General features: G+C 31.0%; 1 protein-coding gene across 1 annotated transcript in view; it reads right to left on the bottom strand.

Moving 5' to 3' along the window:
• LOC145288105 (uncharacterized) overlaps positions 1-12,034 on the bottom strand; it is a 269,577-nt gene that overhangs the window by 44,788 nt on the left and 212,755 nt on the right. The window contains exons 14-18 of the mRNA XM_080136163.1: positions 9,912-10,031; positions 7,195-7,396; positions 5,809-6,108; positions 4,926-5,104; positions 768-843 (exon numbers count right to left, since the gene is read on the bottom strand). Coding sequence (XP_079992289.1) covers positions 768-843; positions 4,926-5,104; positions 5,809-6,108; positions 7,195-7,396; positions 9,912-10,031 — 877 coding nt within the window. The remainder of the gene's footprint in view (positions 1-767; positions 844-4,925; positions 5,105-5,808; positions 6,109-7,194; positions 7,397-9,911; positions 10,032-12,034) is intronic.

Here is a 12,034-nt window from a genome sequence, read left to right as displayed (position 1 = left end):
AAAGACTATGAAAAGGAGAAATATCACGTTAGAGAGATGATCACATTAAAGATATGGATGACGTTCGAGATCACATTAGACGTGTGGATGAAGTTCTTTTCTACTTGTCTACTTTGCAATTGAGTCTTGTTAGTGAACGTTACAAATTAATGGCAATTATTTCACGTGAAACAAAAGTATAGAGATTTTTCAAAGAATCTTTTCACTTCCATTCTTGTTTAATTCTATCAAATGCAGAAATCAATTTTACGAGTAAGTAAGCCACTGTCGAAGGAGGATATGATTATGTTAAGTTCTAGGAGGCCCATCCTTCCAGGCTTTACCTTCTTCTGATATTAAATGGTATGATTTTTCCATGTTGATTGAACTTGTACTGGGCACAGTAGTAGTCCATTATATACTAATCGAGGATAGGTCTTCGGCAATCAGTTCAACAGGGGCCTAGCTTCTGTTGGGCTGAAGAATAGTTCTGTTCATTTATAAGAGTTCCACACTCCCAGGTTTTACATACTCTCTGAGAAAGGGTTATTTTATTGTTAACTAATTATCGCCTCTGCCAGGGAACACCAACGGGGCTACTCAGCCATTTTTTAGTCCAGAGTGGCTTTATAACTAAATCAAATAAAAACGACTCATCTCAAATTGAACATGATGGTTAGGAAAAGCTAAAGGCCAAAGAAATCTTGGGAATAATCACTTATAAGAGAGAACCTTGTTGAATGTAAAATGTTTTGTATTTTTTGTGAAATAAAAACGTTGAAATAAACCTTTGATGACGGGTGCTGTAACTAGTTCTCCTTTCTGTCCTTTGAGACCTGGTAATCCAGGACGTCCAAGATCTCCCTGTGAAAAGGATGAAACAGAGGGATAATAGTTAAAATCAAATGTTAAGAGGATTAAAATCAGAAGGCATTAAACAATTTGAAAATTAGATACAAAAATAAAAACGTTGGTGAAATAGAAAAATTACATTCTGTAAAAAAACATAATACAATTTGCCCATATATATATATATATATATATATATATATATATATATATATATATATATATATATAGTTTTTAAAATATAATTATCCACTAATACGTGTTTCGTCGTCTACGACTCATCAAAGTGGTTAAAGGCTGAATCTAGCAAGATTCATTCAAAAATATTGCAAAAAACAAAAACAAACGTAAATCGCAATACATTCAGCAATCTCGAGAGATAGCCTAGTGGTTAAGGTTTACACTTCTTACCATGGGGTCCCAATTTCGAATCTCGCTAGATTCAGTTACTCTGATGAGTCATTGATGACGAAACACGTGACAGTGGATAATTATATTTTAAAAACAATACATATACCGCTCCCTATTTAGGGGTACTAAATTGGTCAAAGGGAAAATTATTCCCAACTCACATTTAGGTAAAAATACACTTTCGTATAAATAATTGAATTCATTCAAAAAGTATCGTGAAAAACAAAAACAAATAAATAACATCTATATATATATATATATATATATATATAATTACTTCATTTACTCACATAAAATTAATATACGAAAGTATAAATTTATGCGTAAACTGTAAGTATTTACTTCAAAAGTGCTCAATACGTAGGTAGAACTAGTTAGTAATTCATAAAATATATATGGCGATTAAGCTACACTGAATATTCCGCGTTTCATCCACTCTAGGATTCTTTAAAAAAAAAAAAAAAACCAACCTAGATTTAAAACAGGTCAAGACACTAGATATCCAGGCTAACTAGAACACACACAAAGAACCAGGTAAACCAGAGGTCAAATTGGCCTTTTCCTGTAAGTAAATGTTCATTGACTGATAGGAAGGGCGCAGTGGATACTAGAAAACTGATTGGCTAACTAAAATTTCAATAGAAGGTGCGTATATAAAAACGACAGACGGCCACAAAATTCACGCATAAGCCTGAAGAATCCTAGAGTGGATGTAACGCAGAATATATATATATATATATGCATATATATATATATATATATATATATATATATATATATATATATATTCAAGCAGATCTTATTAAATACAACAAAGATACTTTGCTATGATTCTTTTTGTATTTTTTCGATTTTCCATATAATCCTAGACTTTTCATCGATTTTTTATATACTTTCCATCACTCGATACAATTTATTGTGCATTTTACTTTTCACTTTTTTACTTTCCATTTTCGCTCTTACTCACTTTTTCCTCATCAACATCTGAAGATGAATCGCACTCGAATGTGATAACACTGGAACTTTCATCAATATTTTCGATTTTGATATAAATAGATTATTTCGGAAATCGAAAAAATAATAAAATAATCATATAGCAAAATTATCTCCTTGTATTTAATAATGTTTGCTTGAATGAAAAAATGTTGCCTAAATATACTAGTTTCAAATATATATATATATATATATATATATATATATATATATATATATATATATATATGAAATAATTCGCTGGATTTCAAAAACAACATTTTCTGGTTATAATTTATTTATTTTTTCCTTGACGTTCACATTACAGTGTTGTTGTGTTCACAACTAACAAAGCATTAAAATTATGTCTTTACTGCATATTTGAGTTATTTACTTCTCAGACATTAACCCTAAGTTCAAAAAATATTTTTTTTTAACAATTTACATGATTTATTCAGCTAACAAACCCCCATAATTTTCTTCGCCTAAAAGCCTTCTATCTTAATATTTTGTTTTAGCTATAGAAAATATATACTTATTTTTATCTTTGTGTGTTTCATTCTAACTTTTGTTTCAATTTTATCATGTTTCATTTACATCTTATAGTCCTATTTTAAGTTTTATGTGGTTTATATAAAGTGTTTTTAATTCAAGTATACCGTTGATAAGGTTAAATGATTTGAATTAAATATGGAGATTTACGTTGTTTTCTGCTTTTTCTTTACTTATTATATATATTGTTACGTAATTTATTAAAACTTATTAATTCGCTGAAATCAGTTAACCGTATCTGTAATGTGAACCTTAAGGAAAACAATAAATAAATTATAAACAGAAAAATGTGTCTTTGGAATCCAGCGAATTATTTCTGTTATATTATATATGCTCTGAAACCACAATGGAAAATAATTGAGCTTGGAACTTTTTTATCCTTTTATTTTCATTTTTCTAATCTTAATCTCTAACTATCAGTATAAATTGTTAAATTTATATATATATATATATATATATATATATATATATATATATATATATATATATATATATATACTTTAATGCAGGTCAATATTTTTTTTAATTTTGAAATTGCTTTGAAATGCAGAAAAGTGAAATTTGGTATAACACTGGAAGAGCACAACAACGTCTTATTTCCTTGATTTTTGTGGAATTTGAACAAATGTTTTGAAAGTTATGCTAGTTCTTCTATTGTCTGGTAATTTTAAGTGTGCATCACTTTATTGAAAGTGTCTAAAAATGTATATTCTCTGTAATAAAACAACGATCTAACGTCATATTTCTATTTATATGAAATAAAGAACATATCCAGTAACAATATTAACCAAAAACAAGAACGAATGTCACATTATTTTGTTTAAGAAAATATTTATTTATAAACATGGATTTATATCTGGAGAACAAGGTGGTCATATCATCAAATTTTCTTCACTAATGCCTAATGACTTAAGGTAGGGTGTCGTAGCCATGGCTGGGTGGGATGGCACATTGTCGTGCATAAAAATCAGTTTGTCGTGACACACCAATGGAAGGTCATGAAGCCATGGTGACAAATGTTCATTTAAAAATAAAATATAAGACTGGCTTGTCAGTTTGACACCTTCTGGCACTCAAAATAGTCCAATTACTTCGTCGCAGATTATTCCACCCAAAACATGACACCTCCACCTCCCTGTTAATGAGAGAACCGATGAGTGGTAGGAAATCCAAGAGGACTCCGAACTTTGCTTCACCCATCTGCTCCACCAAGGGTTGCTCTGGCTTCATCGGTGAAAAGAACCTTTTCAAAGCTGGTTTTCATGTATTCCTGAGCCCAAGCCAAACGTTTTTTTTTATGAGTTTGGTTTAAAATAGGTCTTAATATGGGCTTAATACTTCTTGCAATTTTGTTTAAGATATTGCAGCATGTTTTTCTGGACAAGAAATGCATTCCAGCCTTCTCAAATATAGCAGCACTGTTACTGCACAGCTGCTTGATAAGTTGATGGCGAATTTTTCTAATATCACGTGCAGAAATTGACTTTGTGTTTTTGTCCTTCCTTGGTTTGATGTTTAGACTTTCAACGAATGAAGAAACTGTTTTTCGATCTCTTCCCAGCTCCTTGGCTAGATCTATGAGAGATAAACCTTCTGCACGACCTGCAACAACATGTTCCTTTTCACTAGCTGTCAATCAACCCTTTCTAGGTATTTTGAGAGACTTGCAAAAAGTGATGCACACTTAAAATTACCAGAAAATAGAAAACTTAGTATAATTTCTACAATATTTGTTTAAATTTCACAAAAGTCAGAGAAATAAGGCATCTTGTTATGCTCTTCCAGTGTACCAAATTTCATATCTCTGCGTTTAATAGCAATTTCAAAATTAAAAAAATATTGACCTGCAATAAAGCGATTCACAGGATTTATATATATATATATATATATGTGTGTCTGAGGATGATAGAAGTACTTCTGTTGAAAGCATTATGGATCCAACATATACAATTTCGCTAGAAGAACACAAAAAGGACTATTCAGAGATTGGAGAAGATAAAAAGGAAAATTGTAAAACAGAATAATTCTGTGCTAGTAAATAATATTTGTCTAAATGAGAAAATGCTGCCTAAATATACACAATATAAATATACACAATGTATATATATATATATATATATATATATATATATATATATATATATGCATACATACATACTTACCGGTTGTCCTCTATCTCCTGGCGGTCCATACAGACCATCTTCTCCAGGTTCTCCAGGTTCTCCCTTTTCACCACTAGTTCCAGGCAGACCAGATCGTCCAGGAAGACCGTCTATACCAGGATCTCCTTGTTCACCTTTAATACCTTGTCTGCAGAAGTTGCATTCACCACCTTTGTCACCTAAAAGTTGTAAGTCAAAACAAAACTTCAGAAATAGTTTTCAATTGAATGTTCTCGAATGTAATTTTGTAAATTATTTTAGACTAGCAGGACGTGGAAATTCCATCAAATGAGAAATATATTTAATCAACAAATTTGTTTTGATAAAGCTTTTATTTTTCTGAATAGCACAAAAAATTTGTTAGTTGTTGATGGAAAGAGAGAGATAAGAGGTATATTATGACATCACAATGTATTTTAACTTTGTGAAATTTTTCTAAAACATGATTATCAATTAATGTCCAAGCTCATACATTATATATATTAAATAATATATTTAACAAATACTGACTAAACAGGTCACGATTATTCTATTAATATATAAAAAAGGGTAAACATGCTTCAAAAGAGATAATTTAAAAAATAATATTATATAATTTTCTATCAAGTCATTTGAAATAATATTATATAATTTTCTATCAAGTCATTTGAAATAATATTATATGATTTTCTATCAAGTCATTTGAAATAATATTATATCATTTTCTATCAAGTCATTTAAAATAATATTATATCATTTTCTATCAAGTCATTTGAAATAATATTATATAATTTTCTATCAAGTCATTTGAAATCTGCTTTATGAATAAAAACGAGTTTTGTGATAAGTTACCTCCCTTTTCAAAAAAAATATCACTTTAAAATCACAAATGTGCAGTTCTTACCTTTAGGACCTGGCAATCCATTAAGACCATCAACACCATCTTGACCTTTGAAACCCCGACTTCCTTTGTTTCCCTTCTGACCTGTAGGACCAGGGTTGCCATCAAGAGTCTGTCCTGGGGGTCCAGTTTGTCCTTTAAGACCTCTTTCTCCTTTAGCACCTGGGCGACCATCTTTTCCGGGACGACCAGGAATACCATCTTGTCCAGCCTCTCCTATTCCAGCCTCTCCCTTTTGTCCAGGTTCACCTTTAGCTCCAGGAAATCCTGGTCGTCCAACTAAACCATCTTTACCAGGAAGACCTAATCAAGAATTTAAAAAAAAAGAATTTTCTTGAGAAATGAATGAGATTTTCATAATCATTAATGGAACTGCTGTCGGTAGAAATCTCTTGGTGCCTGTCCTATCGACTACCACCAGTCGTCAACCTTTGCATTTTAAAATGATACTCTAGTATTGTTTTCTTCAAGGCGACAAATTTATCGTTCCACGCTGTATTTGAAACAAATTATATAACCAGGTTTTAAAAAATATTCTAAAATAAACAACTTTACAAATGATAAAAAAAAATGAATTCACAAGAATAATGTTAGAGTTTATCTAATGACATATTTATGTGCATATTTCTATGATATATTTTGCAAATGCCTTTTTAAGTTGATTATTGATTAAAATGAGATATGCCAAAAAAAATAAAAAAACAAAACTATAAAATGGTCACTCATAGTCGAGCGTGATCCAAAGGCTCCCTTTTCATTTTCATAGAGATATAGGGGAGGGCGCCACTCTTTTCTTGTGATACCTCCACTTACCTTTGATCCTCACTTATTATGCTGAGTGTTTAGCAAGCGAACAATAAGTATGATTTATTTTTTTAGTTTTTAGTATGACTCAACCAAGGATTGAGCCCCAGCCACCCAGCTCATTTGAAAGCACTCTAAGCATTATGCCAAATGGTATGGCTTACAAGAGTCGTTCCAAAAGTAATGACTCCTATTTTTTATTGGCCTGAATGGATCAGAAGGGATTGCAAATTGTTATGATGACTGAACATGCATTCAGGGCCTCAAAGTTTCATCTCTCTATTGCAGATATTGATGGTGTGAGACTCTTAGAAAGCCACCCCTGTCATGAACGTGTGTCAGAAACAGTGATACAAATGCATTGAGAATGGTGGTGATTATGTAGAAACAAATAAATTCTGAGGCACAAAAGGTTGCTTGTTTTACCACTTCCGTCTTCATAGCCCTTCAACTTTTTGAATAAAAAAAAATAAAACATGAAGCTTTATTTTTGGAACGACCATCGTCAATAAATATATTTGCCTAAAAACAAAAACGAGTGTTTGATCGTGAAAAAATTACTGATTGAAAGTGAAAGATATTTACCTTCAAAACCTATGTCACCTTTAATGCCCTTTGGTCCATCTCTACCTTGTTTGCCTGGGGGACCGGGCACACCAGGACCTCCTATTTCTCCTTTCAAACCTCGAAGACCAACTGGACCAGGATTACCTTTCATACCTGCAGGACCAGTGAAACCACGGGGACCTTGGATACCAGGATCTCCAGGGGGGCCAACAACAGTTCCCTGATAAAAAAAGAAGGAAAATAAAAAAAAAAATCAAATAAAAATGTATTTCTTTTACCAAAATTAAATATAAAACAAAAACAAGAAACTATTCATTTTCAGATTAAAAACAAGAACGGATATCACATATTTTTATTTTTATTTAGTCATTTTTTAAATTTATTTTTAATCCTTTGAGATAAGGCTTCATAATTGTGTATTCATTTTTTTATTTATTTTTAATCCTTTGAGATAAGGCTTCATAATTTGTGTATTCATTTTTTAATTTATTTTTAATCTTTTGAGATAAGGCTTCATAATTTGTGTATTCATTTTTTTGTGAAGGAATTTCGAACAGAACCCTTTATTTACTTCACGGGGGTAGCATGCTCTTGTTCCGTCAGCCATGATTGGATAGAGGTCCCAATAAATTCATAATTGCATTTTTTTCAGTTGCCCAACATAAAGAATTGAACTTTCAACCTTCTTCAGGAGAATATCATTTTTACAACTGATTTTTCTAAATACTCTAACCACTTATGAACCCATTACATCGTAAGATGTTACATCGATTGAAACGTTGTGAAAATCACACTCAAGATGAGAACAGTAGTCCAAAGAAGCCAAATCATACAAATAGCCAATCCTTATCTAAAAAATTCAGAAACGGTCTTACTCAAACATTGATGGTTTAATTGAATTGAAATTTAATTAATTCTCAAAATAAAAGCTAACAGCAGATCACAGCAAAAAAAAAAAATATAATCTGCAATTCCCAGTGTATTACACTATCGCATAATGCCTACACAATTTTATGCATAAAATCCAATTGGATGTAAATCTTTTCAAACACTCAATATCTGAATATCTGAATTTTTACAAAGCAGTTCTATTCCACTATATTACCTCCTTTGCATAAATGTAAACTAAAACAAATATAACCCACATTACGACCCCTTTCATCTAGCTGCTACATTCCAAACTTCATAATGATCAGTTAATTAGTTTATGAGTGAATACTCTACATAAAAAAATGTATAAACATAAACATATGCTTAACTTTATACATTTATATAGATAGATACGTTTATATAGATACACTTATAGAGATAGGTACAGTAGAACCCCGGGATACGGTATTAAAAATTTGTAACAAAATACAGTACAGTATATAATACAGTACAGTATATAACACAGTACTGTATATAATAAACATTTATATAACACTGTAAGGCGGGGCAAATACTGCAACCAGGGGCCGGAAATACATAGTATTTCCACATCATAATCTGAAAAACCGTGTCCTCTAGCCACCATATCCCGGAGTTCTACTGTACATCTAATAGAAAAAAAAGGAAATATTAAACCTTATGTCTGGAATCCTTATTCCAATTTTAATCGGAATTGCTTACATGTTTCTGATTTTTGAAAATTCTCTAAGATTTAAAACTTAAATTTAAGGAGTCTTAAGAAGAAACAGAAATTCAAGGAATTTTTCTTCATTTGTGTCTAATGAATATGAATCAAATTTAATGTAAAGCTGAAATATTTGAATATTTACATGCGAGATTTTCCCATATTAAAAACCTACCAAAGATCTTTTAAAAAAGTTACATTTGTGGAATAAATTTTACAAAAAATTGAAGATATTGAATTTTTATGAAGGACTTCCACTATCCTATATTACACCCTTTGCATAAAACTAAACTAAATTAAATAAACCCACATTACGACCCCTATCATCTAGCTTCTGCATTCCAAACTTCATAATGATCAGTTAATGAGTTTATGAGTTAATACTCTACATAGAAAATGTATAAACATTAACTCATACTTAACTTTATATAGCTAGATATTTTTATATAGATAGATATATTTATATGGATATATATTTTTATATAGATCGATATATTTATATAGATATATATTTTATATAGATAAATATATTTATATAGATATATATTTTTATATAGATCGATATCTTTATATAGATATATATTTTTATATAGATCGATATATTTATATAGATATATATTTTATATAGATCGATATCTTTATATAGATATATATTTTTATATAGATCGATATATTTATATAGATATATATTTTTTATATAGATAGACAATAATATTAAATGAAAGATGAGGAATAAAAGTTATATATCATCAAAACAATGAGGAAAAGTTTAGGCGAATTCCACTTTCTATCTTCCCTATTTTTCTTTTCTTCTTTTATTGGTTTTTCTTTAATGATTCCAATCATTTCATAATCGCCTAGTGGCCCATATTTTTAAAAAAAATATTTACCCCCCCCACACACACATACCTTTCCGATTTAGCATTATATTAAATTTCTAAGATATTTTTTTTTTTAAAAGTAACAAATTTGACAAATAAATTATTTACAAAATTATATTTTTTGACTTTTTATCTTTATTCAAATTAAAAGCGTATTTTTAAAAGATTAAAAAATGGCCATTAGTTTTACAGTTACATAAACGGGTGGCAAACGTGACATAAAATAAGATAATACTTACACCGGGAGGTCCTGGGGGTCCGACTGAACCATCAAATCCACGTGGACCATTTATACCAGGTTCTCCTTTCAAGCCGGGTAGACCACTGATTCCAGGAAGACCTTCCATTCCTCTATCACCCTACAGAAAGAAATGGCATCAACAAATCAAACACTTTGGCCATTTTTAATATCAAAGAACATGAAATCATAAGGAGAATTTACTTTCGATGAATAATCCAAAACTTTTATTTTCTACAAAACTTTGATAATTATTCTTAAAATTCTAAATTTTATTATCCAGTATAAAATATTAATTGCAAAATCTAACAAACGAAAACTACTAAAATGTCCATATTCAGCTGCTATCAGTTGGTAATGTTAGTCAGATTTGCTAAGCAAACGACTCGTAATTATGGATCATTGATATTATTCTGACATTTTCCACATTGTGTTTTCTGTCCAACCATTACTGAGTTCTCTTTGCAAAGATCTCCTCACAATATTAGTAATTTATTACTTATAATATCAGCGTGGCTATATAGGTAGTAGTAGCAAGATGTGACACAAGGTCAGAAAGTAAACTGAAAAAAAAAAATATATATATATATATATATATATATATATATATATATATATATATATATATATATATATCCAGCAACACCCTTAAAGGAGCTGCACTTTGACTTAGTAAAAACTGCCTGGGTATCCTCATCGACATCTCAAACAACAAGCAATAAAATTGCCCTACCTGTAAGCCAGCTGGTAAGGCCTGCGAGGATGAACCTCCTAGGTAAAACTCAGGTGGCGTACCTCAGTCCAACAGGCACTAGGTCAGTTCCTGACCCTGCACTTGTCAGGCTAATTGTCAAGACTGGTATTTTCTACATAAGTTTTCAAGCAACCAAAGCAGCAGGGAGACTTATATTCATTAGTATGATGAGGATAGATATTTAAATGCTGCCCACCTCAGGATAGTGTGACACAAGGTCAGAAAAGTGGGGATGTCAAATAAGCTCCCCTAAAGGAGGAGGACTCTTGCCTAGCAAAAATTGCCAGCAACCCTGTAGGCATTCCCCAGTTGACGCGCCTCAAGCAGCAAACGATAAGCTTACTCCACTCAAAGGCTTGGTAGCAAGGCCTGGAAAGGTGGACTCCTTAGGTAGTACCCAGACAGTGTACCTCAATCCAACAGGTACTGAGCCAGTTCCTGCCCCCACACCTGTCGTGCTGACTGTCAAGAATGGATTATTGACTGGTACTTTTCTACCCACTTTCCAAGCAACCGAAGCAGCAAGGAGACTCATCCTCATAATTCCAAAGAATATGAAGAGGGTATGATGAAAGAAAAGTTGAAGGTTCTGCTTATAAAAACTGAGGATAGGACTGAGCAATCAAATGGAGCCACATTCTGCTAGCAACCAATCAGAAACCAGAATTGCTCCATAAAAATATTGGATTTTTTAAAATTCCTGCACATACTTTTCCATGTTCACATGAGAAAGATTTTTGCTCTTTGTCTGCAAAAAATTTAAAGTTCAAGACATATACAGATCCGCTACCCACTGAAAACTCTTTTTCATCTCTAAGACTTATACAGATTAGCTACCATTCGGAAGCTCTTCTGAAATTAAACATGCCTTTCAATTCAAAATGCCTAAAAAGCAGAACATTCTGAATTGGTTGGTAAAATACAAAAAACATTTAATGTAGAATAATTAACAGTCAAAAACATTTGATAATCTAGCACTGTTATTAATCATTTATTTTCACATTCAGAAATGAAAGATTTACTATTTTCAGTCCAAATCTTGAAAATTATTTTTTCAAGTAAACTACTCTCTGTACACAAACAGAATTGTTAAGATTTTTATTCATTTTAATGAACCTCATACTTACGTTTTCTTAAAGGTTTAACAGCACGTGACATGAGTGAGATAAAAAAGAAAAGTAAACTGGTTGATGAACGCTTATGTCTTATAGATCTAATAGAAAATAAAAGGAAATATTAAACCTTATGTCTGGCATCCTTATTCCAATTTTAATTGGAATCCTTTATATGTTTCTGATTCTTGAAAATGTCTAAGATTTAAAACTTAAGTTTAAGAGATCTTAAGAAGAAGTGGAAATTCAAGGAAATTT

The sequence above is a fragment of the Euprymna scolopes genome, chromosome 11 (genome assembly GCF_053919585.1).
Source record: "Euprymna scolopes isolate OS-2025 chromosome 11, ASM5391958v1, whole genome shotgun sequence".
Classification (NCBI taxonomy): Eukaryota; Metazoa; Mollusca; class Cephalopoda; order Sepiida; family Sepiolidae; genus Euprymna; species Euprymna scolopes.
Note: the sequence above shows the minus strand (reverse complement) of the source record. Positions and strands in the feature narration are given on the sequence as shown.